Raw genomic sequence first — 27765 nt, 5'->3', positions numbered from 1 at the left:
CAGGTGCCTTTGACAGACTGTCTAGGGAGGAATGAGGGGTCACTGCTTGTACTTCATGACTTGATCTCATTCTTCCCAGTGATTTAGATTTTGAAGCATCTCTCCAGAAGGTGGGGGTGGCATCGCCTCTAGTAAAACTTGTATAATTGTTTTGTTGCAAAGACTTGGCAAATTATGAATAGAAACAGCACTTTGTGCCCCATACATTTATCGTAAAAATGACAGTGCCAGGTTGGGGAAATGGATGTTGTGGAAAGCAGATGCTGTGTTAAGAATATAAGAAAAGTCACCCAAAGATGAGTACTTAGAGAGGAGTTTTTGGTTTACATAGATTTATGCTATCAGAGTTTTATTTGAAGGTGATAGGGATGTAAAACTCATTAAAAACCAAAGCAGTGTAGAGTAGTCTTTGATGCTGGGGCTTTGGAGAGAAGGGGAGAGATGGAATCGAGACCTGCCTCTTCTGACTGATGGGACCTCGGGCAGGTCACTTCTTAAGTCCGTGTTTTCCCATTTGTTCAGTGGAGATCAGACCACTTCCCACTTTTTCCTTGGGTCGTTTGGAGGAGTCAGTAATAACACCAGTTTTACAATCTCTGACACTTAGAAAGCATTTAGTGAATGGAAACTTTTACTTTTAGCTGACCTGTGGGCTAAAGGAAAAGGAACCAAAAATGAGTTCTGGGTGATGTCATCAGGATTCTTGAGGGAGTATGATAATCAGGAGACCCTAAGAGCAAGAAGGTGGTGGTGGCCTCAGAGGAGTAAATGTTAGATGGATGTATCATGTCAGGTTGCAGCATTTATGCAGACAGGGAACAAGCCAGTTCAAGACTTACCCAGTCATTAGAAAGCAGACAAGTTGTAATGAAGACAAGTTGCAAGTCCAAAGAACAAGAAAAAGGTTTTTATAAGCAGGCTGAAGAAAATTGCTCAGCCAAATTGTAAAGCCTGGATTAAGATAAACTCTGCAGGAAATGCCAGTAAATACCAAAAACAGGGACTCTGAGAGGCCATGACCTGTGTGGCAAGTAAAATTGGAAGAGCTTGGAGTGAATAGTTGTAAACGTGTTCCGAGCTGTAATGTGCGGGGCAGCTTCACCAGAGCACGGTGTTTTCTTTGTGTTTTGTGTCAGGACTGTGAGAGACCTTATGGGAGCACCTGCATCCTGGGACGATGCTGGACACGGAAAGTATATTTGTCAACTAGTCACACTCCGCTTTTCCTTCAAATTGCTTATAGTCAAGTGGACCATCCTAGAGCATAGGGGCATGCAGCTGGGGGAAATGAGGGCAAAAGGCAGAAGTGTGATTTCCAGTGCCATAGTCTAGAAGGAGGATCATCTTTTACTAATCCCCACCTCCCCCCGTGCTCAGTCTGTGTCTATGACAGGAGACGCTGAAGCCTAGGGGCAGAGGGAGAGGGTGTGTTTGAGATAGAAGTCCACTTTCTGGGGATGGGCACATCTTTACTGACCATCGCCACTCTAAGAGTGAGTCTGAATTCCCAGTTTACTCTTTTCTACATGTGGCCACACCCGACTCCAAAAACATGATTCTGATACTGTGAAAGAGATTATAATATTAAAGATCTTATTTTTCTTTTCGAAAGCTGAAACTAAAACTTCCCCTTTAAGTGTGAACTAATACAATATATTGTTTTACTTTAAGAATTTTTGCTTTTTTTCCTTTTCTAAACAGTTGAAAATAATTTGTTTCTACTAGCTATCCCTGGATTTTTAATGTAAGTTTTTATTTTGCAGTATAATTGGTATTTACACAGACTAAAAATTGTAGCCTAAAATTGTACTCAAACCTGAACTTGATGTTGGATGGATGACACAGAATGATCATAGAGAGTGCTATACTGGATGTTAAAAGAATTGGCAATATTCTATGACATTTAAGAATGTCTCTCTCTCTCTCTCTCTCTCTTTTTTTTTTTTTTAATTTCTCTTTCTAGGTAGAATGGCGAATGCCGATCTGGTAAAGTATGGTTTGGCTGATGTGGTAGAAAATCCTGGTATCATCACCGATATAGGGATGAAGGCGGTCAATGAAGTTTTTTCCTGTATCAAATACCTGGCCATTTATAACTGCCCCCATCTACATAATCCGTACAATTGGATCTCAGGTACTGCAGGCTTACGCAAGGCCATGTCTGACTGGTAGCGAGGGTATATGTGTTTGTTTCCTGTGTGTGGTTATGAATTGTACTCCTATCATAAACACGTAGATATTTTATATGGATTGTTCATACGAGTTCTGGGGGCCTTTGATAATGAAGTTGGAATTTTATCGGTGCTTCTTGGAACTCCTGAAATTCTCTGCCTAGAAACTGGCACAGTCTAGGTTATGGGTTCAACTTCCTTGATTTTTATATATATTTCTTTGAGCCAGGGACATAAATTTAATGTTAGGAATTGTTGCCTGGGATTCCATATTTGTTTTCTCTGAATTACCTTCAAATGACACATCATCTGAAAGTGGGTATGTATTAAAAAAAAATCAACAACACACACTAAAACTTTACTTAGGTGATATAGTTAACATTAACTTGTAGTGAAATTTTCAGCTGCCTGAAAATCCTAGGTTATTTCAGCTGTCCCTTCCCCACCTGATCCCTTATATGTAGAAGTGTGACTTTTGTACTTGATATTCTTTCTTATGTCGGGTTTCATTTTCCCTCCTGAGTAGTACTACTTGTTTCTTTAAGACTCTTCTTAAATACCTAAATTCACAAAGCTTTAAATGAATTCAGAGCCAGAGAATTTTCGTTGTGACAGAGTCTTTCACCAAACCAAGCCGCCTCACTGCCACCTGCAAAGCTGCCCCCTTGCTGTCGTCTGTGCTCTCGAAGGGGCAAAGCTGCCCCCTTGCTGTCTGTGCTCTCGAAGGGGCGCTGCAGCTCTGGCTCCTTGCACAGCCTGTCTGCTGCGATCACTCGTTAGAACAGCCATGTCTCCCCTCCTGAAGAAATCCTGTCCCTGGCCCAGCTGCACCGAAAAGCTATTGGGATGTACAGACTTTAGGTTGTAGCAGGCATAGATCATTTTTAAAAAATAACATTATTTGGACTTTCCGTTTGTTTGTTTTCTTAAATACAGAAGAGTATAAAGAAGAAAACAAAAAATGGCCTATAATCCCATCACTCAGAACTCCTGTTAACACTTAAAAATTTAAAGTAATACATGCACTTGATAAACAATACCAAACAGTACAGAAAGGTACACAGTGAAAAGTCTCCTCTTCCCAAAGGTAACCACCATCAACGGTTTCATATACATTCTTCTGGACGGATTATTTTGTGCATATTGCAGCCTATACATGTATCACATCTCAGAATGGTTTATATATACAAAAGGACCTTATGTGTACCCTCTCCTGTAGCTTGTTTTTCACACTAAGAGTATTCGGGAGAGCTTTCCATAGCAATACTCCATTTTCCTTCATTCTTTTGAAAAAGCTGCATAATGTATTAAATGAATGCACCAACATCTCTTTAATTAGTGTCCTGTTGTTGAATAAGCCTGTAGGTTGTTAAATGGATCGCATTTTAAATCCAGGCTGACTTGGTTTCAAGTTAATGGTTTGCAAGCCATGTAGTTCTCACAATGAAATTAGGTAAGGAAACATAGTTTAATCAACAGGTTTTTGAGATCATGAGAGAAGAGCGAAGTTATTTTTTTAAAAAAGGGGGAGGGGGAGGATTGGAAAGTCTTTGTGACCTAAAGCAAAATTCATCTGTAACAGAGAAAATGTTAGTTAAATTCTCGGGCCATGTCGTTTCTCCAACAGACCACTCAAGATGGACTCGATTGGTTGATATCAACTTAGTGCGATGCCATGCTTTGAAGCTGGACTCTTTTGGCCAATTTATTGAATTGTTGCCCAGTCTGGAGTTTATTTCGCTAGACCAGATGTTTCGTGAACCGCCCAAAGTAAGTCACGTTTTTGGGAATTTTTCTTTATGTTTTAATACTCAAGGAAAAAAACAAAACCGAAGTGATTTTCTTTGTAATCATATGCCTTAGACTTTTTACTGCTAGCCTCAGTGAGCTTATAATTTTACATGGCCCCTTGTTGTGCTGAGGGGTTTCCAGAGAAGGGGAAAGAATAAGTAAGTGGAATACTGTCTCCATCAGTGCTATAAACTGAAGGTAAAGTAAAAGGAAGGTGGAAATTTAAGCCAAGACAAAATGTATTACTCAGAGAAATTAGTTGGGAGACTAAATCTCTACTTAGGAACCTCAAATATATGTGGTGCCTGGGCGGCTCAAGTAGGTTAGGTGTCTGACTCTTGATTTTGGCCCCAGGTCAGGATCTCATGGTTTGTGAGACTGAGCCTCCTCCGCCCCCCAGTTGTGTCAGGCTCTGTGTTAATGATGTGGAACCTGCTTGAGATACTCTCTTTTTCTCTCTCTTTGCCTCTCACCTGCTCATACTCATGCTCTCTCTCAAAATAAATAAACATTAAAAAGCAACGTCAGATATAAAGATTTATTTTGGAAATGTTTTACTTTGCTATTTTCTTTTCTGTGCCGTTGGATATCCTGGAAAATCTGAGATTGTCTAGTTGTACAGAATGTTATTTTTAAACTGCTTAACAAATAACACTTCTCATTCACACTGTAATAAAAACTTGGTGCTTCAACGAATTATCTTCTCTCTCTCTCTTTTTTCTCTTCTCAGTTCTTAATTTTTTTTAATGTTTATTTGAGAGGGAGAGAGAGAGAGAGAGAGAGAGAGAGAGAGAGACAGAGTATGAGGTGGGGAGGAGCAGAGAGAGAGGGTGACACAGAGTCTGAACCAGGCTCCACAGAGCCCTACATGGGGCTCAAATCCACAAACCATGAGATCATGGCCTGAGCTGAAGTCAGATGGCTTAGCTGACTGAGCCACCCAGGCGGCCCTCTCCTCAGTTCTTATGGTTACCTCCCGACGGTTGAAGCAGTACAGTACAGTGGGGAAGGCTCGGGATCTGAGGTTAGAATGTGAGGTTTCAGGTCTTAGCTATAACACTTACTGGTCTTTTACACAGACCTCTTTCCACTGTGCATTCCATCACCGATAAATCCAGACCAAGAACACTTTGTCTTGCTTGCCTTTAATCAGGTCCTTTATGCATATGTGAAAGTAGTGCTGTGTAAATCATTCTTACATAAAGATGAAGGAATATTAAAAAACGAAGTATTCTATACTAACCTCAGTAAACAGGCATGTGGTTTTGTCTTGCCTTAGGGCTGTGCTCGAGTTGGTCTGAGTGCAGGCACAGGAATTGGGGTTTCCTCAGCCCTCGTTAGCAACCAGAACTCCAACAATGACAATGACAATAATGCCCAGAACAATGCCAACATCCACGATAACAATCACCATCACCCGGATGACTCTGATGAGGAGAACGACTTCCGGCCAGACCTGCAGCCAGGAGAGCAGCAGTTTGCAGCCGACGGTAACCCAGACCTTTTGTGAGCTCCAAACAGACATGATTTTTACTTTGGATTGTATTTCTCTGACCCTGTTCTGTTCCCTTCTTCCCCTATTTCAGTTTGTCACTTTACACATTGTGGGGACCTGGTTGACAAGGCAGATGGCGTGGCTGGTGGATGAAATGTGCCTGTCTGCTTGTTTGTTTCAAAGCTGCGTTGCCTCTTGTCCGTAGAATCTGTAAGGGTGTGTACGGAATGGGAAGGGTGCATCGATGCTGAAGAATTTGGGTACAGCGAGCCTTAGGGCCCGGCTTAACTGAAATTTAACTTTCAGGATTTGGGCGAAGGAGCATCCCATTCCAGCTCCCTGACCAGTAGATAGTTAAGTTGAACTTCATTGTGGAGACTATTTTTGGATGTTCCTAGAACTGACAAGAGTGAATGCCAGTCATGTGCTAGATACTGCGTTGGGCACCTGTCACTTGTCTTTCATCATTTAGTCTTAACAGATGAGGTACCTGAGCTCATAGAGAGCCATTGGATTCACTTACATATTATCGGTGCAGTTCTTCTGTACCGACCGAATGCCTGTTGTATCCAGCCCATGTGTTGTTAGGCTTCATCTGCCCCTGTGTTGGTGAGGATGGAGGGAAGTTGTGTTCTTACCACAATTTCCAGTTTCCCGGTTGACCCTCAGGAACTGGAAAAAGAATCTCTTTGAGCCATCTTGGTAGCCTTGTCCCTTCACTCATTGTCTTGGACACAGTAATTAATGAGAAATAGGATGCCCTGAGGTTTCTAGCAGCTTTCATCATGAAAGCACTGTGAATCGAGCATGCTTTCCTTTGGGGTTGCTCCAAGAATAAAGGCCCTGACTGAAGAGTCCTCTGGAGGCATCTTCACTTCCTCGCCTCACATGCTTCCTGCAGAAGTCTCCGTTTTGGCTCTTGGTAGTCACTGGTGGCTCTGGTAAGAAAGCTAGTTCTCCACTTGCATCTTATTTAGCATCTCAGTAGCATTTGTCATTCTTGTTCACTTTACCTTCCTGAAATAATTTCTTCTCTTGGCGTCTGAAACCATCTTCCTGGTTTTCCTTGTGTCTCACTGGACGGGTCTGCTCAGTTCCCTTTGCTTACAGCACCTTCTCCGTTCTACTTTGGTCCTCAATCTCCCTGTTTCTGTCTACACATTTTCTCTAAATGAATTCATTCAGTCTCACAGCTTCAGTACCAACTATATGCTAATGAATTCCAAACCTTTATTTCTAGCTTCAGTCTTCCTATTTCTTGAAGTAATTTATAGTTATGTACAACTTCATACTTTTTATATCTACATGAGTACTTTTAAGAATTTTAAACTTAGGGTTCAATCTCTCCCCTGACGACTTCTGCCCAAAATACAAAAACAAAAGTGCAGAGCCAGCAGGTGCTAGGACTGAAGAGGGGAGAGTGAGGTCAGGTATTATCTTTTTGCCTTCTTATCCCTGAGTGCCATCACACTTGTCACTAGCACCATGAGGACCTGGACCTCAGAGGACACAGACCATCCATGAGAAAACTGTTACAGCAACTGCAGTGTAGACCTACCCAAATCCTAGGAACCCTGTTGTGTTTGGAGTGGACACACTGGACAGAGTATAGTCTCCAGGAAGTTACGGCCATAGACCTCTCAATACAGAATGGAGAATGCCTTCCATTGTGAGATCACATACTGGTGCAGCGGAGATGAAAACATGTGCAAGAACTCTGCATTTGATTTATGAGAGAACAGTGGAACTTAACTCTACTAACATTTGATACTTAAGATTTCAGGAGATCAGAGACTCACATACAGACCACATTTTGAGGTATAGTATTGTCAAGTATGCTATCATCAAATGTTGTAAAAGGCTAAGAAGCAAAAGGAATGAACTACAGAAATGCCGAGCTTGAAGAAGGCTAGGAACACCAAATGTGATGGCAGCACTTGTAGAAAAATGCCAGTGACCATAAAACATTGGTTCCACACATCTCTCTGAGTTGGCAATATATTTATTTATGTTTGCTATTATTACTTATCAGGTTGATTCTTTTATATAAGAAATAAGGAGCTGGAGAAAGGCTATATGACTTTGATCAAAACCAGGAGTGGAAAGAATTCAAATAAAAGAGTAAAAAAAAAATGTTTTTAAATAGCAGCACAGGGAGCGGGACTTAGTGATTATTGAAATGACTGACTGATGCTTCTGCTCTACGTGCGAACTTAACAGTAGCTTAAAAATTTAGTTTTGAATGTGGCATCGACATGTTGACTTTCCTTAATTTAGAATTTTAAAAGTCTTCATGCATGGGCAACTACTTGGTTTCTGGAGCAACCCCAGAATGAAGCAGAGGCCCCCACTCTCTATTGCCCTGTCGTATTTAATTAACTTCGTCAGCTTCCGTGAAGTAGCAGAGTTTAAAATACGGGCATTTAGAATTTTAAATGCCATTTAGTTTGTGTAAGTTAAGTATCTTTTGCTTATAAACTCCTATAATGAATCCTAGTGTTTTTCAGTGAACATTATCATTAAGGCGATATAGGACTTCAAAAACATGATTTTATTGCTCTGTAAAGTACTGTATTGATTTATCAGAACTTTATAATTTGATAAGGATATTATCATTCTTATATTTGTACTTCCAAAATTCTTAAGATTCAGAATACTTTATATGGGCTAGTTATGTTAATTGAAAATATAAGTTCATTACCTGCATTTTACAACACTCTAAAAGAGGAATAAATGTTCATATTCTAGCAATTTGCCTAACATAAAATTACCATGTGTCAAAACCATGCTTCTGTAATTGTTAACGCATATTGCCAAATTATTTTAATATAATTGCTTTTGAAGTAATTATAACCACAAAGCATAGTTTTGCCTATGTATCATTTTACTCAGTTTCTATTTTGATTTAATACATAAATCCCAGGTACTTACCTACTTTTAAAAACTGTGTAACCTGCTCCCTTCCCTCACCATTGCCCTCTGTCCACCATTAACCTAAATTAATCTAGGTGAAACTGCTCTGGGGCCTTTATTTTTGGCAGTGGTTCTCAAACTTGAGTGCCTCAGAATCACCTGGAAGATGTGTCAGACCACAGGGACCCCTCAGAGGGTCCAAGCTCATAAGGCTGTGGGGCCAGATAACTTTCATTTTCAACAAGTTCCCAAGCGATACTAGTGCTGCTGGCCCGGGATCACAGTTTGAGAAGCATTGATTTACGGAAAATCTTTATGTTTGAAGCTCGAGAATGAGCTACAATGTGAAAAAAAAATCACAGTAAATGCATTTTGTTTTATATTTTGGGCAGATAATTGTCAACCACTAAATAATATTTCTGATGCTGAAATGGTTGCATATAAAATCATTTTGTTAAAAGGCAGTGAGTTCTTTATTTTTACAACATTTAATAAACGTTATAAATTTCTAATCAGGTTTTACATAAAAGAGACCAGTTATATATCTGTAAAACCGTTCAGATCCATTAAGGTTTATGACTATATTTTGTGACAGGATTTTTTTTTATAACCAAAACATTTCACCAGAATGAAACATCTGGTAAACATATTTGATTTAAAGATAGCTTTCATAATTTCTGTAAGTTAAAATTCTGAAAAAAATGTGCTGCCCTGATGATAAAATATTTGGAAACAAGCATCTAAACTGAGAATCATGTCCTCTCTTTTCTTTATCACCACCTCCCTGCTCTTCATTACAAGTCCTTTAGCACGGACTTCTTACTTGGGCTTCTAAAAATCTCCCTATTTGTTCTTCATTTCCCTTGCCCATTTTACCACCACTGTACCACATCTTTTTACCTAAATGCTTTGATACCTTTCCAGCTGGTCTCCCTGCTTTCTCTCTTGATCAGCTAAAATTAAGTCTTCGAGCAGCAGTCTTGTTAGAACATATACCAGACGACATGGCTCACTTTCTTCAGACTTCTAGTAGCATCCTGCTGCCTTCGGAGGAAATCCAGTTTCTTGATTTGGGCCATAAAACCCTACGTAATCTGGCCTGTTCTTACCAAGTGCTGCTCTCAACCTCGCACACCACACTTGTGAGCCAGGCCCGCCTCTGATTACACTAACTTGTTGCTGCCTCTCAGGATGGCCCTCCCTCTGTCTTTGCATGGCTGGCTCCTTCTTGGTATTAGGGCTTAGTTTAAATGTTAATCTCAGAGATAACTTTCTTTACCACAGTTACAACTGACATACTAGCTTCAGGCGTACCACATAATGATACATATAAATATATTGTGAAATGATCGCCACAGTAAGTCTAGTAGGTATCTGTCACCATACATAGTTACAGTTTTTTCCTTGTGATGAGAAATGTTAAGAGCTACTCTCTCAGTGACTGTCACATACACAGTATGGTAGTAATTATAGTCACCATGCTGTCCGTCAGTCACACCCTCAGGACTTGTCACAAGTTGTACCTGCTGACCGCCTTTCCGCCTTAGGTAGCCGCCAGTGTATTCGCTTTTGTTATATGAAATGGTACTATCAGGTCTTTTTATTATTTTTTTTTATTAATTGCTTTTCTTTTCCCAGTTGGAGTAACCTCCATGAGAGTAGAGATCTTGAATATAATCACTTCACTGTTTCTTCGCACCTAGGTACAGTCACACTTTGTAGTAGATGCTTAATAAATGTTCAAATGAGTGAATGTCATGAAAAATTAGTATCAAGTAACTTTTGGATATGATGTTAAATGCCCAAAAGGCAGTTGCTCAGAAGCTTTGGAAAATCTTATCACACGGACACAGGCATGGCCTTCTGCTCTGCTCTGATGGTCCCGCTCTGTCTGGGAGAAAGAACTCTAAGCACTTCACAACTTGGGGCCCATGCTGCCTTTTTAACCTTGTTTTCTTTTACACCCTCATGTCCACACTGGCACTTTTTCTTTTTTATCACTGAATACTTCCTCTTCAGGAAAACATGTATCCTGGCGTATAGGAGGTGTTGCTCCATATCAGTGGGAACTCCCTTGCGCACCAGAAAATTAGTTGCTCCCTTTTTGTCAGATTCCCCTTGCAGTTGGACTGTTTTAGCACTTAGCAGCTCTCTTCTGACCTTGTTCTGCATATCTACACATCTGTTAGAATGTGCGCATTCTCTTTGAGTGCAGGGACTATACATTCTCCATTTACTCGTTGTCCCTGCATTGTAAGTTCAGGAAACACCTCACTCCAAATCCTAACAAATACTAAACTAAACTTTTAAGCCTCAGATTCCTTAACTGTGCATACATGATACTAACAATAGTGTTCTTACAAGATTGCTTTAAGAAACAAGCAAGGTTAGAGTTTGGACACATTGATTACCAACTGCTGTTCATAATTGTACATAAGAATTGAATGAAGAAAGTCAATTGGCTTTTTTCATCAGGACAGGTTTGTAGGCCAGGTTGGCTGTCGTTTGGGCACTAAATGAAATGTGGAAAACTGAGGGCTCGAGCTGGCAGGGATTGGAGATGGGGGACTAAACAGAAGGGGGGGGATGTGTTTTAGTGTATGTTAAAGACCAAAGCATATCCCACTGTCCCCACAAAATCTCAGATTTCACTGTTGTGTATTCCAGAGGCATCTAGCCGAATGGTGTCTTTGTGTCATAATCCTATCTTGCTTTGTCTGATAACTGTATGAGTTTGTCTTGTCTACCTAAGTAGATTCTTTAGTTCTTTCAGGAACAGGATCTTGTTTTCTCTTTTGTTGGTTTGTTCATTTCACCTAGATGGTTGGCTGGTTGGCCATCCGTAGTCAGTCATTGAGCACCCCTAGGTATGGGGGCTATAGTGATGAACAGGGCAGACACAGGCTCTGCTGCGCTCTGGGCCGTGGCCGAGCTGTGAAGGATCGTCTTGCTGCCATCCCGACTCAAGCGGAGACCAGGCATACAGGCTTAGGTTGTAAGGGGGCACTAGATGGACGGCCTTGAGTACTGACCTGAGGGATTTGAATTTAATCTTGTAAAAAGCTGGCCAAGCCAGGAATTGTTTTATTTAGGGTCCTCTTGGAAAAGTGACCATTTTATCTTGAGGATAAACTGAAGCTTCTTGGTCTGAAATTGCTCACTCTGCTCTTCTGGAAAAATATAAAGTAACACTCTCATTCACTGATAGGCATTAATAACTGCCATGAATTCTTTAATACCAAACATTTGAGTGATACTAAAATTTAAAAATGCACTTCGTTTATTTGTTGGTAATCCTTGTCATGGGTTAGGCAGACATGGTACCATGGCCTTCAGAGAGGAGGAGAGGAGATATACGGTTTGAGTGTGCCTGCCCCGTCCGTCTGGGTCTCGGGTGGCAGGTCCTGTCCTACCTTATAAAACGATGAGGAGGCCTTCCAGGAGCCGGCCCGCGGCCGCCTCGTAGAGCACCCTGGCAGCCCCTCCAGGAATGCGCACGGCGCTTTTCCGCTGCCTGCTGCGTGCCCTTCTCCCTGCTCTCCTCTTCCAGGGATGGACTTGCTCCCCCAAGGGCTCCTTGCCCGTTGGGATTTCCTCGCCCACCGAGTAACTGAGTGCTCCTGTTCATTCTGCAGAGTGAAGCACAGTTGTAGGCTGTCCTCCCCGAGTGGGCCTGAGAGCCCCAGGGCTGTTCGTTTCTCTGGGGTGCCCCAGATCTGCCTGCAGTTGTGGGGTCTTTAGGCCTCTCCTGGTCTCACTTCGGCTTTATTTCTGTTTAAGCGTTGAATGAGATGGAAGACACGGTGCCGGAAGACGGAGAGGTGGTGGCTGCGAGCGGACCGGAGACGGCAGCGCGCAGTCAGGCGGTCATCCCCGTGGCCGTCGACGAGGAACAAGCAGGTAATCTGTGACTCCCGCCTTCGAGGTTATGAAAACTCAGGCCTGACTCCACGGAAGAAAGTAAGACACGGAGAGTGGTTTTTTTGTAAATATGATAGCTAATGATGTATTATATGCTGTTTGTTATTGAGGCCTGCCCTGCAGTGATGTTCGTGCTGCACATTTATTTATGTTTCTTGCTAAGGTCTGTTTGTTACTTTTCATAACTGTGGCAACTCCTCTTTCTGTGTTGGTGTTCACACATGCGTGTTTATGTAGAAAGAAAGCCCACAAATGGTGGAGAAAAGACATGTCCTGATTAAGTATTTTGCTTGTCCTCTGTCCCTGCCTTTTGGTGGGGAGGAGCAGGAGAGGAGAGGCTGACCTAGTTTAGTTAACAGAGCAAGATCTGGTCTCCACTTTGCCACTGGGTAACTAATAGCAGGCATAAGGCCCTCAAGGATCACCTCGTACAACCCTATATTTTACAGGGGGAGAAACTACTAGTGCTTCAGAATGAATCTGAATTACTTGCATAAGACCACTCAGCCAGTCCTCAAGGGACAGAACTGAGATTAGAGCTCAAGTGTCCTCACTCCTGGTCTGTTGGATTGCCACCTTGTCTTTGAATCGAAAACATCTTAACTGCCCTTGTTTTAAGTGTCTTACAGATGCAGTCACGTATTCAACAAGTACAAACTGAGTATTACTCTGTGCCAGGCATTGTCCGGTGGGACAGACACAAGCCAGACGTCCTTGGAGGTTACATTTTATTGGGGGAGTGAACTTAAGTCCCTTTACAGAGAGATTTGAGTCATACGAATTAAACGTTTTTAAGGGGTACTGCCAAACACAGAGAAAATGTTTTTTACGTAAATACCAATACTCAAATAACCAAACTGTAACCTGCATCGAGCCTTTCAAGAGCATGCCTGCTGTCTCGAGGGAGATAGACTGATGCTCAGTAAGAGAAGGCAGAGACTTCTCACCAGTCCTGTAGGGGTCGGAGGTTCGGCGTCATTTCCCTTGTCTTCATTCATACATTGGAAAAATTGAGTGGCCTGTTTTACAAATGATCATTGTGGTAGGTTTTGATTATTTTTAGGATATTTATGTGATTTTTTTTCCAAATAGCGAAGGTCCTGAAGGGGGCTGCTATATGATCTTCTGTCTTGATCTCCCTGTAGAAATGTGTACTGTTGGTTGGCATATTGATCCTACTCAGGGTTTTCATAATGCTTTCAAGTGCTTTCCCAGTGGCTCATCCAAGTGTATATTCCATTAATATGAGTGGTAAGAGAGGCTACATAAAGCCAAAGGATCTCTGTGAGCCCAGCTCTCTGGAAACAGTACTTAAAGTGACATCCTTTCTTGGCAAAATAACTGTTAGGCCTGTGCTCTTTTGTTTTAGGACCCAGTGGTCTTCAGCGTGTAGTAAAACCAACCCCGATTACTGTTCATGATTCAGAGAGTGATGATGAGGAAGACAGTCTAGAACTCCAAGAAGTCTGGATTCCTAAGAATGGTGCTCGGCGTTACTCTGAGCGCGAAGAAAAATCTGGAGAGTCCGTGCAGTCCCGGGAATTGTCAGGTGAGAGATGATGTTTTGTCGGGACCTGTTAGTGGGAGTCATCATGAGAACTGACAGACACACTTGACCTTTGTATAGTGTGTCCTTACCACAACTTGTGGTGCAGTTAACATCCTTACGGAATGTGACAGGAGGCGGAAGCGAGGAGGACAGGAGCCCAAGGGGGAGGGGAATCCGGGTGGCACTTTTGAGGGCAAGTGTAGCACAACAAAAACATTGTGGAATCGAGGCTCAGGGAAGAAAAGACGTGAGGATTATGACTTCCACAGTAGAGGCTTTGTGGCATCAGGGTGCCAGGGATTAGCGAGCAGCCTGGGCCTCCCATGGGGGATGACTCCCAAGGCATCCAGGGCAGTGAGAAAACAACCACACCCCAGCTGATAATCTGTCCAGTCGTGCTTAGTGAGTGTTGGTGGCTGGGCTGGTGCTTGAGGGAGTCCCAAAGTGTGTTCCCACAGTCCCTGCCTCCCTTTGCCCCTTAGCAGCCTTCTCCCCTTTTTCCTCACCAAGAAACTACGCTTGTCTTAACCTTCAGTTCATTCTTCTTCCTTGTCTTTCCTTCCCTTCTGTTTCTCAGAACCACTTGTCCACTAATTTCCCTTGGGTACCCTACTCCTTAATGTGTTTGAATGCTGTTTTAACACTGAGCCGGACATGTATATATGCACTTCTGTGTGTGGACAGCTCGGTTCTTTAGACTTGGAATCATTTACTAACCAATGACTGATTACTCAATACTCATTTTATTCCTTTTAAGAAATTCGGGTGTCTTCACACTGTGGTGGTTGAAAGGGGCTTCTATGGAAACTAAAATTGAGGAAAAGGAATGTGACCAGCTGACTAATCTAATGTTTCCTAGAAAGTTCAGTTTCTGAATTTAGGAGCTAGCTCTTCTGTCAGCCAGACCAAATCTTATTTAAGTATTCTTTTACATATTCATTGAGCCTTACTGTGCCCCAGGTACTACGTTAAGTGCGGTGAGGGATGCAGAGATGAAGACGTCATGACCCCCCCTCTAGGGAACCTCTAGTCTGGTCAAAGAGTTGGGTCAGAAATCTATGTAGTAATATCATAGGGCATATACTGCAGGGGCAGTGGGGCGGGGCTGCAGGAGAGACTGAGCAGAGGTGCAAGGCTGGGGAACTGGGGAGAGCAAAGGCCCTCAGGGAGTGAGGCAGGGCAGGTTCAGAGGCGAGTTTGGGCTAGCGTGTACAGCGTATATAAGAGGGGACAAAACCAGAGAGCTAGTTCGGCGTTAGATCGCGATGGGCCTTGGAGGCTGAGCTCTGGAGAGTAAACCAGGTAGGCAGTAGAGACCATAGAGAGTTCGTGAGCAGCTGAGTGAGGTGGTCCCCGTTATACTCTAGGAGAACTAGTGTACGTTGTTTCCTGTTCCAAATTTACTCTTGCCTTTTGTCCAGAATTTGTACTGAAATCTTTTCTTTTCCTCGGGCCATTCTTCTTTTTCTGTAAGCAGTAAGTGGAAAAGGCAAGACTCCACTTCGAAAGAGGTACAGCTCCCATCAGATGGGCCAATCGAAGCAGTGTCCCCTCGAGGAAAGCAGCTGTGAGAAAGGCTGTCAGGTCACCAGTGAGCAGATCAAAGCCGATATGAAAGCAGCTAGGGATATTCCTGAAAAGAAAAAAAACAAGGATGTGTATCCCAGCTGCAGCAGCGCCACCGCCAGCACAGCGGGAGCCTCCAGCTCACACAGCACTGCTTCTCAAAGCCCCGACTTTGTAAGGACGGTGAACAGCGGCGGCTCTTCCGAGCCTAGCCCTTCAGAAGTGGATGTGTCCAGGCAGTGTGTCTGCTCCCCCGGTGGGTCAGAGGACTCTGAGGCCATGGAGGAGGGAGATGCAGAGAGTTCTGTCTGCCCCAGATGCTGCTGTCACAGGCCCCAGGAACCCCAAAGGAGAACTAGCAGGTGTTCTGATGAGGAACGTCCTTCAACCAGCCGAGCCTGTGTTGTGAATGGCCCGGATGGTACGAGATCCGCCTTTTCCTTTAGGACTCTGCCACAAGGGGGGTCCTCAGGCCCAGCACATGATGAGAGGACTAATGGGAGTGGCTCTGGGGCTACAGGTGAGGACAGGAGGGGGAGCTCCCAGCCTGAGAGCTGTGACGTGCAGTCTCATGAAGACTACCCTCGGAGGCCCCTAACAAGGGCGAGGAGCAGACTCTCCCATGTTCCGCTGGTATCTGAGTCAGGTATGACAATGCCGCCAGGGTTAGCGCCTGCAGGTTAGGCCTTGACAAGGGCACGAGCTCGTTCTGCACGTGTTCTTATGTGCAGCCAGTTCAGCAGATTGAATTGGTGTTGGGGGATCTGTGGTCCTAAACGGTTGAACTAATTGTCAGCGGTGGTGGGGGCGGGGGGAGGCGCGTAAAAGAGCTTGTGAAACGTCCAACCCAGGAAACCTCGAATAGTCAAGCTGCTGAGAGAACGACAGCTGTGTGTGCATTGACCCTAAATACAATTCTGATTCTGATGTCTGTGTTCCCAGGGTAACTGCTCCCATCCCACGTTTAGGGGTGTCGTAACTCGTAGTGGAGCTTTAAGCCTTAGCCAAGGGGTAAACGACCTCAAGTTGCCGAGGCTGGGGAACGTAACATAGGGGTCTGCCCCTCTGTCTGCCTCTGCAGTATGTAGTAGTTGTTTCTGGAAACCCCAGTTTTGCTTCCAGGTGGGTTCGCCAAGAGATGAGCAGGTAAGTAGGTAATTTAGCTGAGTCCTTTTTGGTGAAACTACACTGAAAAACATGGATATGTGTATAATTTCATTAATAGTTGAGATGTGTATGCCAGGGCGCTGGGTTGGGTGGGGTAAGCACATTTCTCAACCATAGTTTTTATTTCCAGCTTTATTATTAAGTAATCTCTCCTGCTTTTATTAAGTCATGAACAGCTATCAATGAATAATAATATATTTTAGTTTTTTCCAGGTCTCCCTCCCTTTTAAAATCTTAAAATCAGCTCCAGAATGTAGTTAGGGCATTTTTATTGACTAAATAGAACTGAGCTGACCAAATCATGTGGAGCTAAACTGGAAAGAAAAATGAGCTTTCATAAGATAAATACGAGATCGTCACTATGTGCTAATCATCATGGCAGCATAAGCTCATTAAATACGAGTTTTATTTAAACATTTTATTATGGTTTATAGACATGAGTTCTGGCATATGACAAAAATGCTTTCCCAAGCTTGAATTGTAAATGTTTTATCCTATCTTTGTTTTTTTATGCGTAACGTAAATTTAGTTCACCACTGTCGCCATTTTGGAGCATACGTTTCACTGGCATTAAAAACACCCACGTTGTTTGGCAACCATCACCCCCCTGCATCGGAACAGAAGCTGTGTGCCCATTAAACGGACGCTCCCCATGCCGCTTCTTTCGTTGTCTGGTTTTTCATGGTTGTAAAGTCAGATCTGCAAGTTCCCCTTTATGATTTCTTTATTTTTATGCCGTGGAAGACCTTCCCTCAGCGTGGTTCCAGTCATCGTTTACATCTCATTCTTTTTTCATTTTTTTAAATTTTAGCTCTTCATTGTAACCTGTGGGGACGAACTTTATCTTTCTATTCTAAATTGTCACTAAGTCGTTTCAGTACCATTTATTGACATCTATTCTCATTCTTTTGAGATGCTTTTTTTTTATCATGTACTTTATGTATACTTGGGTTTATCTCTGGACTGTCTGTTCTGTCCCTGTGTTCTGTCCTCTTTCATTATTCTTCTTCAAGATTTACTTGGCTAGTCCTGCTTTTCTCATTCATTTTTACAGTTGTATTTTATAATGATTTTGTCAGGCTCCAAAATCAAATGTTGGCTTTTGTTTAGAATTCCATTACACCAATCTACTGGAAAGGTAATTGTCATTTTTATAGCATACTTAGGGACTGTTCTGTCTCCCATTTTTGTCTGTTGTCTCTTAGTAGACTTTTCAGTTGCTGCTGTTTGGGTAGGGGTTTGTTTTGTTTTTATTTTTAATGTAAATCTTTCATGTTCTGTTACCCTCTTTACTGTTTCCTTCTGACTTGTTTCAGGACTAGAACTTAGTTTAAATAATTCTCTAGAAATTTAAAAAAAACCCTCCTTTTTACTTTTTTAGGTAAATTACATCTGTTGTGATTTTTTTTTTCAGTCTGAGAAGACTTCTAATGTGTGTGTAGCTGATTGTACAATAAATTATTTCCTATTTTTTAGACCGTGCAAATGTCCATTTACTTTCAGATACCTTTTCTAGAGAAATGTCAGCGTGCTAATTTTAATATCACCTGGACCTCCTTTGGAAAGAACAAGTTATTGAGTGGCTTTCAGCTTGCTGTTTTTGATCTAGCATGTTTTTGATATTTGTTGGCCATTCTGCACTTCAAAGTTTTAAGGAGAAAAATACAGACTAATAAAAGAACAAACTTGATTGAGTGTTACGGATTTTTTAATATCACTTTTTCAAAGAAAATGTTTGAGCTTTTAATTTGATTTTCAATTTCTGGCCGTATGTAGCGTTAAAACTGTCAGAAGCTAATGTAGTTTTGTCGGGAATTCTTATTTTCAGAATAAATGCCTGTAAGTTGCTTTTTGTATTCTCACTGTATACTTTATAAAATAAATATCACAAAAACTAACTAATTGGATTGTCAAAGAATAGCACTTAAGATTAATACGGCATGTTCTCATAAATACTAACCTCTTTCCCCAACGCCGCAGGACGGAACTAGTTTGTTTTCTGTGTTTCTGTAGAATCTTCTACGCCAATGTTAACTTTACTGTGTCGTAATTCCATGTTTTACTGTCTGTCTTTCCAGTAGATTGAGCTCCATGAGGGCAGGGAGAGTGTCTGCTTGTTTGCAATTTTATTCCCAGCTTCTAGCACAATGTCTTACATGGTGTGGGGCTCAGTGAATAATTGTCAACTTAATAAGTGGTAGGAACCAACATATGAGGTATGTTGATGCTGGTGGACGTGTGAAATCACTAAGATTTGTCTCTAAACAAAGAGGGAAGCATGAGAAAAAAACCCACGATTAATTCTTTGTATTCTTTTATAGTGAGAAGCCTTTGTTTTTAATGCTTATCTACATGTAGAGTGTGACTCAGTCTTATAACTTTTCTTAGAAAGTATGAACTGACAATTTGGGCACCCACACCCAGAAGAGCAGGAAATTAAACCTTGAACCCCATGTTCCGATCAGTTAAAGGGGAGGAGAGAGAGAGCAATCCAGGAAGGTGAAAAGTTTGAAAATCAGATCATAAAAAAGAGAATGCTAATAGAAGATTCTAATGTCAACGTTGTCGAGAAGGAATGGAAACAGACTTTTGTTGTTGTTTTTTGTTTTCATTTTGGGTTCTGGGAGACAAACCAGTTCCTGCTATCGGGTTGTAGAGGTGTGTGAATTTTGTCTGTCATGTGAAATGTGCTGCTGTTAGCAGATGCCTTGTCAATAAAGATAATTAGATTTTACGTGAAGTCCTTCAGGAAGGCTGTGGAAGAAGGCCTTCCGTGGATCAGCTAGATCACTAGTTGCGTCTTTTCCAGAACCCCAGGGTTTTGTTTGGGCTCAGGGTCTTTAGCGAAGTTTGATGGTAGAACTCTTAGGCTCCCTTTTCGATTTCAGTCACAGTGGCTCCTTCCAGTGGGGCTGCATGGTAAGATTTCACAGAGACTCCACATGGTGGGGAAAGGTTCCAGTGGGTAGAACAAAGTACTTGGATTAGGTCTCTAGGCGTTCCCATCTAACCCCGGCCTCTGGGAATTTGCAGTACTCGCATGTTGTTTCCCTGTCTTTCTAATCTTTCACGTTGGAGGTTACAGAATTACCAAGTAGGACGTTTATAACCTGGTAGTGGTATCTGAGAGCAGTGTGGTCAGATGTCATCCGTGAAGATCAACCCAGTTGCACTTAATAAATGCTGAACCACAGAATGCTTCTTAGAAATGAGGACGGGGAATTTTTTTTTTTAGTGCCTTGTCTTAGAACATATATGTGCTTGTTAGAAAGTTTTAGGGCTGAAGTTAGACCTTCCGTTTAGATAAAATCAACATAATATTTGCTTTTATGATTAAACTACCACGTTTTAGAACAACACTAGTAAATGAGTCAGGGCCTCACCAAGTAGGATCTGGCAGATAAGAAACCCCAGGTTTTCTAGCATAGCGACTAGCACCAGACGGCCTGGCATTGCCTCTTGCTGCCACCCTTCCTCGGCGACAGGCTGTTTTGTCCCATGTCTCCATTCCTTTGTTTGTAAAACAGGGAGAATAATCTCTCTCAGAGGGCTGTTTTGGGATTAAATTAGTTAATATAAGTAAAACCCTTAGAAAAGTGCCTGACACACAGTAAGTGCTCAGTAAATATTTGCCAAAATTGTTACTCCATTTACGTATCTGTAATGCATTCATTTAGGTGAATGTTGAGTTCAATTCGTTCAGTAAATGTTCATTATGGATCACTGCTAGTGGCTGACATTGACACAAAGGTGAAATAAGGCAGCGTTGTTGCCTTCAAGGAACTTTTAGTTTTAAGTTGAGAAACAGGTTCACAGGGAATTACAGAACCATTTATAAGGTTTGGGGTGATCAAATCACCCAGGGTGATTTGTTAGGGCAGGTGGTATTTGAGCTAGACCTTTCAGGGATGGCTAGAATTTCAAAAAGTGAGGTCAGGAAAAGTTGTTCTGGGCAGAAGGAACTTGAATGATTTTGGCTTCAGATGCATTGGCAATGGCAGATGACCAGGACGTGGAATGGGATAAAATTAAGAACAGGTGTCGGCCCTTGGAACGTATTTACTAAGCAGTAAGTAGTTAGTCGTTTAAAGTGGTTTAGCAAGAAAGTGGGGAGTTTAATTCACCATCAGTATTTAGGATGGGTTGAGTGGCAAAGGACGGGAATGTTAATTAGATTGTTAATATGGCCGACATATGAAATAGGGATATTCTATTTGATGTCAAGAAGTCTGAGATAATGGAGAGTGATTTGTTTTGGAATAGTCAGGTGGGAATAGCAGTTGTATTCTCTTGGGGTATAATCTGATTATATTCTATTGGGAACCAAGACCTAGACTTGAGAGCTGCCTTGACAGAGTTCATACAAATGCAACTAAGTGTGTTCTCTTGAAGGGACGAAAGCTAAAAGCTGAAGTCTGGATTTTCCTCTTGCCTTTTCTAGAGGTTGCCAGAACAAAGCCACGTCACGCCATGAAGCGGAAGCGAACAGCAGATAAGTCCACCAGTACCAGCGACCCTGTGATTGAGGATGACCATGTGCAGGTGAAAAAAAGAAAAAAAAAAAAACTCTCCCTTCACTTCAGTCCAGCCAAGTTCCTGAATAATGACTCACGTTTCCATTTTTATATACATGTAATTTTTTTGCCCTAAAAGAGAAGAAATTGTTAACAGCTGCCAGTGAAAACATTTAAGCTTTAAAAAAATATCTGCAGAATGAGACATTTAAAATTTTTCTTTTTGTAGGTCCTCATATTAAAATCCAAAAATCTTGTTGGAGTCACTATGACCAACTGTGGAATCACAGATCTAGTGCTGAAAGACTGTCCCAAGATGATGTTCATCCATGGTATGTATGGAGGCCCGGGTCACACGAGAGCCTCAAGAACGAGCGTAAAGAATTAAGAACTCATAAACACTGCAATAGCATTTCTCTATTTTTTCAAAGGAGTCAGTACTGTGGGTTATTTCTCATCTTACCTGTGTTCTGTAATTGTCAGTTACTCCATAGTATTTGTGAGGGACCGTGTGCAGAGACTTCATCTTTTAAAATAGCCTCTCCTCTGCTTTCCTCCAGATGATACTCACTACTTGATCTGACACAGTAGATTAAAACGTATGGGCTTTGGAGTCAGGTAGACCTCAGCTTGAGTCCTGTCCCTGCCATCTGCCAGGCTATAGGACGCCGGGCAGCTTTTGTATTCATGTTTTGTGGGCAGTGGGGTCTGGGCCTGAGGTGCCTCACGGCTCTCGATTTGATCGACGCGGTTGATCATCACCTCCGTTACGGCATGATGCCCTTGGTCCGGGCTCCACGTTTCTTCTCAGTCCGCCGTCGTGCCTTGCCATCCTGACCAGCCGCCGTCCTCTCCACTTGTGCGGTTAATCCGCGTGCTTCCATCCATCTTTATTTATGTGCATATTTACCCCTGGACAGATAGCAGGTGTTAGTTTTATGTGCGCTGTTATAATTTCAGATATATAGTGTGTCCGTTTTTCCATTTTCACTCAAAATTATATTTTTGATACCTATCCACGTAGATATGACATGTTTCTTGCCTTCGACAAGTTAAATGTTCTCTGTAAAGCATGCATAATTACGCTTACCCTATAAGTGCATATTTGTGAGGATTCAGTACAACGGTATATGTGCACGTGTGTGTTTATGTGTGTATGTGCACATACACATAGTAGAAGGTCTGACCCCTAAGTAAAAGCTTACCAGAGGTTAACTTGTATTCCATGAGTATTGCAGTATTAGGGGCTTCCTTCTTTTTTTCTTTCTTCTTTTTTTTTTTTTGCACTTTTATTACTAGTAGTAATACAAAGCAAGGTAATCCTTACCAGTTTGTCATAAATGAAAAGAATCCCAGAAAGAAGAGGTAAAACTAAGATACAAACATTACCTCTCTTCTGAATTCTAGAAAACTCTAGACCCGTAAGAGGTGGTACGTTACTCCCATCCAGCCAGTGAAGTTTTAAACTGTCTACTAAATAACTGTCTCCTATTGGACCTCCTTATAAAACACAGTAGGGGCACTTCACAAGCTCAGAGGCCATGACAGCAGGGCAGCCGGGTCAGTGCTCCCCCTCTGAAGTCCGAGAGTCTGCCTCTCAGCCTTCGGGCTCTGCTACTTTTCGACTTCTCATTTGCTTCCCTGTTCATCAACTCTGTTCATTTCCTGTGGGTGAATGCAAAATAATATATGTAAATTATTCTGGGTTTAGTTGAACTTTCCCCACAGGATTGTATAATTTAACAGTTACCATCATTCATTCTTTTCAGTAAATATTTTCTAAACAGTTCATACAGTTGGGCAAGTCATTATCTGGAACATGGACTCCTAAGTAAAATCTTAGATAGGAAGAGGTGCCTTCAGCGTGTGGGTGACCACCACCTTTTGAACAGGGCAGAATCACATTTTCACATTATTTTGATAACTATTGTACTTTATAACAGTACTTGACCTGTGTTAAAGATGTTCATGTCTGCAGTATTTTTTGCTAATATAAGTTGGCCCGGTTCTCCAAAGATCATTCCAATGGACTATATACGCTGCTTTAGTATTTTGTGTAAAGTATTCGTGAAACTTATCATTGTTTCCATTTTGTAGCTACTAGGTGCAGGGTACTGAAACATTTAAAAGTAGAAAATGCACCAATTGTAAATCGATTTGACTACGCACAGTGCAAGAAACTGAACATGGATCAAGTCCTAGACCAGATCCTACGGATGCCTCCCGAGAGAAACCGCATCATATACCTCCGCCCAATGCAGCAGGTAAGAGTTCTTTTTTCTGAGGGATATTGCTGTGAATTTTTTTTTAAGTCTTCTACCTTTTTGGACTTGGAATTTATTTATTTGCTCAACCTGTAGTAATGATGCTTTAGATTTTACAGTTCTTTTAACCAAGCTAGATCACCTTGCCGGTCTTTCTCATGAATGCTTCTCTGCTAGATTTTTGTGGATTCTTAGAAGCAAGCTCAAGGATGAGGGCTGGTGTTCAAGTTTTTATACTTTGTAATAGTTACCCATTAAGAACACAGACTCTGGTTTCAGACAACCTGATTCAAACTCTCATTCAGTGACCAGGAGCGGATTACTCAGCTCTTTGCCTTAGTTTCTCCAGCTATAAAATTAGAATAAAAGCCTACACTTACTGTGACAGTGAAATTACTATCTGTAAAGTGGTAGTAGACCAGTTGCATATAGTAAGCAATCCTTTGATGGCTGTTATCTTTATTAATTTTTTCTTATTGTATCTCTATGAAAAGATGGATGTTAGTTGAACCTGTTATAGTGACATTTCACAGGATGGGTAAATCAGACTGTCCTGCTGTATGCCTGACTCTTACACAGGGACGTATGTCCGTTACTTCTCAGTAAGACTGAGGGAGATAAAAGGTGCAGACATGTGTAAGACTCCGTGCTTGGTGTGGTGCCAGAATAAAGTTTAAGGGAAATAGTATATAATTGTTGTAGTCAATGTTTGAGCCTTGGCCCCCAAAAGATTCATTTCAATAAACAAATGCTCTGTTGCATATAATTTGGGGGGGCTGAAAAATGCACAGGGCATCATCCTTCCCTCGTGAAGTTTGCCTTTGCAGGAGGAGGTACACGTGTACCACTAAGATGGTAGGGTGGGGTCACAGAAGAGAGATGGGGAAGTGACGAAGGCCACAAGGGGGCAAGGAAATGTGGTCTGTCCTTACGATTGGCAGTGGGCAGGGGGCCAGTTTGAATAGAGTAGGGAACACTGCACGTTCGCAGCTCTGTGACGCGGTCAGTGCTTAAACCTATGCTGCACGTACTCCGATGTGGATTCCTGGGGTCACTTACTTGCATCTGGGTTCCTTGCCCTAGTGAGCATTCACATTAATAAAGCAGTGAGATGGAAATCAGGGAGCTTGCTGGGTAGAATGACCTTACGGAGCCCTCCTTCCAGCGTGGCCGCCTGCACTCAAGACTGAATGTGACTATTTGATTTTCCAGTTTGCCAAAGATTTTAAAACTGAAGTCCCAAAGAAAGATTGTGCTGATCTAAGGAGATAAATTTCCAAGGCATTTGCTTCCTTTGTCCAAAGCCCTCTCTGTGATGTCTTCCCCAGGTGGACACACTAACCTTGGAGCAGAAGCTCTTCAGCGGCCCCTACCCCTATCACATCTGTATTATCCACGAGTTCAGCAACCCTCCCAACGTCCGAAACAAGGTGCGCATCCGCAGCTGGATGGACACCATAGCAAACATCAACCAGTAAGTAGTCTGTGGCCCCCGAGGGCCTCTTCACTCCTCGCCTGCAGCAGAGCTTCCCAGAACACATCCTCGTTGTTCTGTACTGTAAGTGATGCCTGTCTGGGCTTTTCAGGCACCGAAACCTATGAACTATGACCTATAAAAAAACTGAGGGAAAGGGGGACTTAGTTGAGAAGCATGCACACATATGGGCACCTTTATTTATGAACCTAGAGAAAAAGTGCAGGGACAGACTGTATGTATACATGTGACTTCATTCCTTTAGCCTCAGGGCATAGAAAAGAGATGAAATTAAAGATCTTAAAACTGTGATTTTTTTTTTGTATCACCAAAAAATTAGACTTTTTATGCATTTGTTCTATAAATGCACACAAGACATTTGTTTAGAGAGTGGCTTTCTCTCTTTCCCAATAGGATTCTGAAGGTAGTGAAGAAAGTAACTCTGAACTGACCAAATATGTATCCTCTAGTCTTTTGCTTCTGTTAGCAGTTTAATACTTTAAAATGTTCACTAGAATCTAGGCCTGACACAATTTTGACAGTTCTTTGTACCCCACATCCCAGTATTATTTCCAGTTTTGTAATTTTTAATTTTTTTTTGTTGCCTCCAGAGAGCTCATTAAGTATGAATTCTTCCCTGAAGCCACACGAAGTGAGGATGATTTAAAGAAATACCCCAAGTACCCGTGGGGCAGGGAAATCTATACTTTAGAAGGTGAGCATTGACAGATGGTTGGGAAGCTAAATTAACTAGCTAGTTAACTAAGTGGGTGGAGAGACAGGTCTTAGGGAAGAGGAGTGGGAGCCTTGCAGTCTGTCATGATGATGGGTGCTGTGACTGTCTGCAGGCAGCAGGGTCCAGATAACAGTCTTTACCATCCCCCATAGTCAGAAGCAGTGTTGAAACACACAAAGTAGAAGAAAATTGAAACTTGCTGTGTGGTGTGAGAGTTGGAAGTGACTTTAGGGCGCCTGTCTCAGCTTCTTCATTTTAGAGAAAGAGAGGGAGAAACCGAGGCTTGCTAGAACCAAAGGGTGACCAAAATCACATGACCAAATAGCACCAGGGCTAGAATTAGAATGGTGGACCCTTCCTGGTCCAGTGCTTTTTTTTACCCATCGTGGATGAAAGCACGCTTTACGTTGTGCTTCAGAACACTCCGATGTTGGGCCCTCTCCTTACTGCCCCGGCGGCAGCGCGTTAACGTGTCTTCCTGTTCCAGGGGTGGTGGATGGAGCGCCGTATTCCATGATCTCCGACTTCCCTTGGTTGAGATCATTGCGGGCAGCAGAACCCAACAGCTTCGCCAGATACGATTTTGAAGACGATGAAGAAAGTAATTATGAGCTGACTTGATTTGTATTCTCCCGTTTGCGTATATCCTGCTGTGTTAGATACTTCCTATTTCATTTGAGTGAAAAGCAGCGTAGCCTGTAATTGCTTCCCATATAAATGTTTTTATTTGCTTTTCGTTATTCAGTTCTCCCCCTGCAAACAGCAGCTCTAAATCGGTACAGTAATCAGTTGATTTACCAGGGCTTTATAAAGGTTGGTGGGCAGGAGTCCTTGAGACAGATTCTTCTAGCTAGACATTTTTATTACCTAAATGTGTATAATTTTCTTACTCTTTACTAAAGAGTTTGTCAACTATATTGTTTTGAAATTGTTCCATTTATACTAATTATATGAAAGGATCTTTTGACTAAGTTCTTCTCGGAGTGTTAGCTCACTCGAATATCCATTTGTAGGAAGTTTTTACCAAATACTTTATGAGGAAAAAGATTTGAAAAACCACACGTACACGCATACCTGACTTGCCTGTCTGGTGTGTGGTCAGCTTGGGCCTTTAATGGTGCGTGCTGTCTGAACACGGCGTGTCTGGAACACGGGAGCCCGTTTCAAGAGCTGAACATATTTCTGTCCTGTCCCAGTACAGCACCTAGGTGTGTCTCATGGACCAGCTTAATCGGTGACTTTGCAAACGATTCCGCTAATCATACGTGTTTCCCCTTTCTAATTGCCAAGGCACCATCTATGCCCCTCGGAGGAAAGGGCAGCTGTCCGCAGACATCTGTATGGAGACAATAGGAGAGGAAATCTCCGAGATGCGTCAGATGAAGAAGGGTGTGTTCCAGCGAGTGGTGGCGATCTTCATCCACTACTGTGACGTCAACGGGGAGCCGGTCGAAGACGACTACATCTGAGCGGCCCTTCCTGCTCTCCAGGTGTGCTGACAGGGAGCCGCTGGGCTTGCCCGGCCTCGGGACGCGGGGCGTGCTGTGTGGACGCCCCGGCACAGTTCGGTGTATAGGAAATGTACAAGGAACATTGAAGTTGTATACAGATTTGTACATAAAGGAAATATACAGAGACCGTTCCTGAGTACCAACTTTATATCATATGTTTATACAGTTTAATTTAAGAATTCGTTTTAATGAAGGCAGATAATTGGAAAGAGCCCATGTTGTTCATTTTTGTTCATTTTTTTCTGACTTAGTTCATAAAGTGTCACTTTTTGGCCAAGCCCTCATTTACTGTATTCTTAATAATCATTGTCCTCCCCTTAAATCTGTGCCTTTTTCTCCTCGAGCAAAGCTGTTTGAGTAAATCTGTTGAAGAGTCTCTATGTGTCTTGTGTGCTTTTTTTTGTGTTATTATTCAAACCAACTAAATCCAGTAGTCAGAGGCAGCTTTGTGTTTGTGTACAAAATGGTGTTTTTTTTCCTCTTAGTATTATACTTGCCGTATTTCTTAAAAAAATTCATGAGTTTAAGAAAAAATGGAGTTTGAGGGGGAAAATGGAAGTTTTCAAAGCATTTCTAGTTATTTATTTCCACATTCAATTGTGTATATGCTTTATCTTGAATATAAAAATAAAAGTTTATTAAAAACTTTTTTTCTGGCCTTGGATCTGAATCCCTCTTTTTAAAGAAGAGTAG

The 27765-nt window shown here is 42.1% G+C and overlaps 1 protein-coding gene across 10 annotated transcripts in view; it reads left to right on the top strand.

Moving 5' to 3' along the window:
* Positions 1-27448, top strand: part of FBXO38 (F-box protein 38) — a 52519-nt gene extending 25071 nt beyond the window's left edge. For 7 of the 10 annotated variants that reach the window (XM_029943102.1, XM_029943101.1, XM_029943110.1 and 4 more), the window contains 13 exons: positions 1964-2134; positions 3799-3941; positions 5242-5452; positions 12151-12270; positions 13661-13840; positions 15318-16052; positions 21015-21115; positions 21317-21419; positions 23185-23351; positions 24680-24825; positions 25437-25540; positions 26049-26162; positions 26852-27448. In XM_029943102.1, coding sequence (XP_029798962.1) covers positions 1964-2134; positions 3799-3941; positions 5242-5452; positions 12151-12270; positions 13661-13840; positions 15318-16052; positions 21015-21115; positions 21317-21419; positions 23185-23351; positions 24680-24825; positions 25437-25540; positions 26049-26162; positions 26852-27030 — 2474 coding nt within the window. In that variant the 3' untranslated portion in view covers positions 27031-27448. The remainder of the gene's footprint in view (positions 1-1963; positions 2135-3798; positions 3942-5241; positions 5453-12150; positions 12271-13660; positions 13841-15317; positions 16053-21014; positions 21116-21316; positions 21420-23184; positions 23352-24679; positions 24826-25436; positions 25541-26048; positions 26163-26851) is intronic. The other 3 variants (XM_029943107.1, XM_029943105.1, XM_029943111.1) reach the window with 2 other exon arrangements.
* The last annotated feature ends 317 nt before the right edge of the window (positions 27449-27765 follow it).

Source organism: Suricata suricatta, chromosome 6 (assembly GCF_006229205.1).
Source record: "Suricata suricatta isolate VVHF042 chromosome 6, meerkat_22Aug2017_6uvM2_HiC, whole genome shotgun sequence".
Taxonomy (NCBI): Eukaryota; Metazoa; Chordata; class Mammalia; order Carnivora; family Herpestidae; genus Suricata; species Suricata suricatta.
This window is presented reverse-complemented; position numbering and strand designations above follow the sequence as displayed.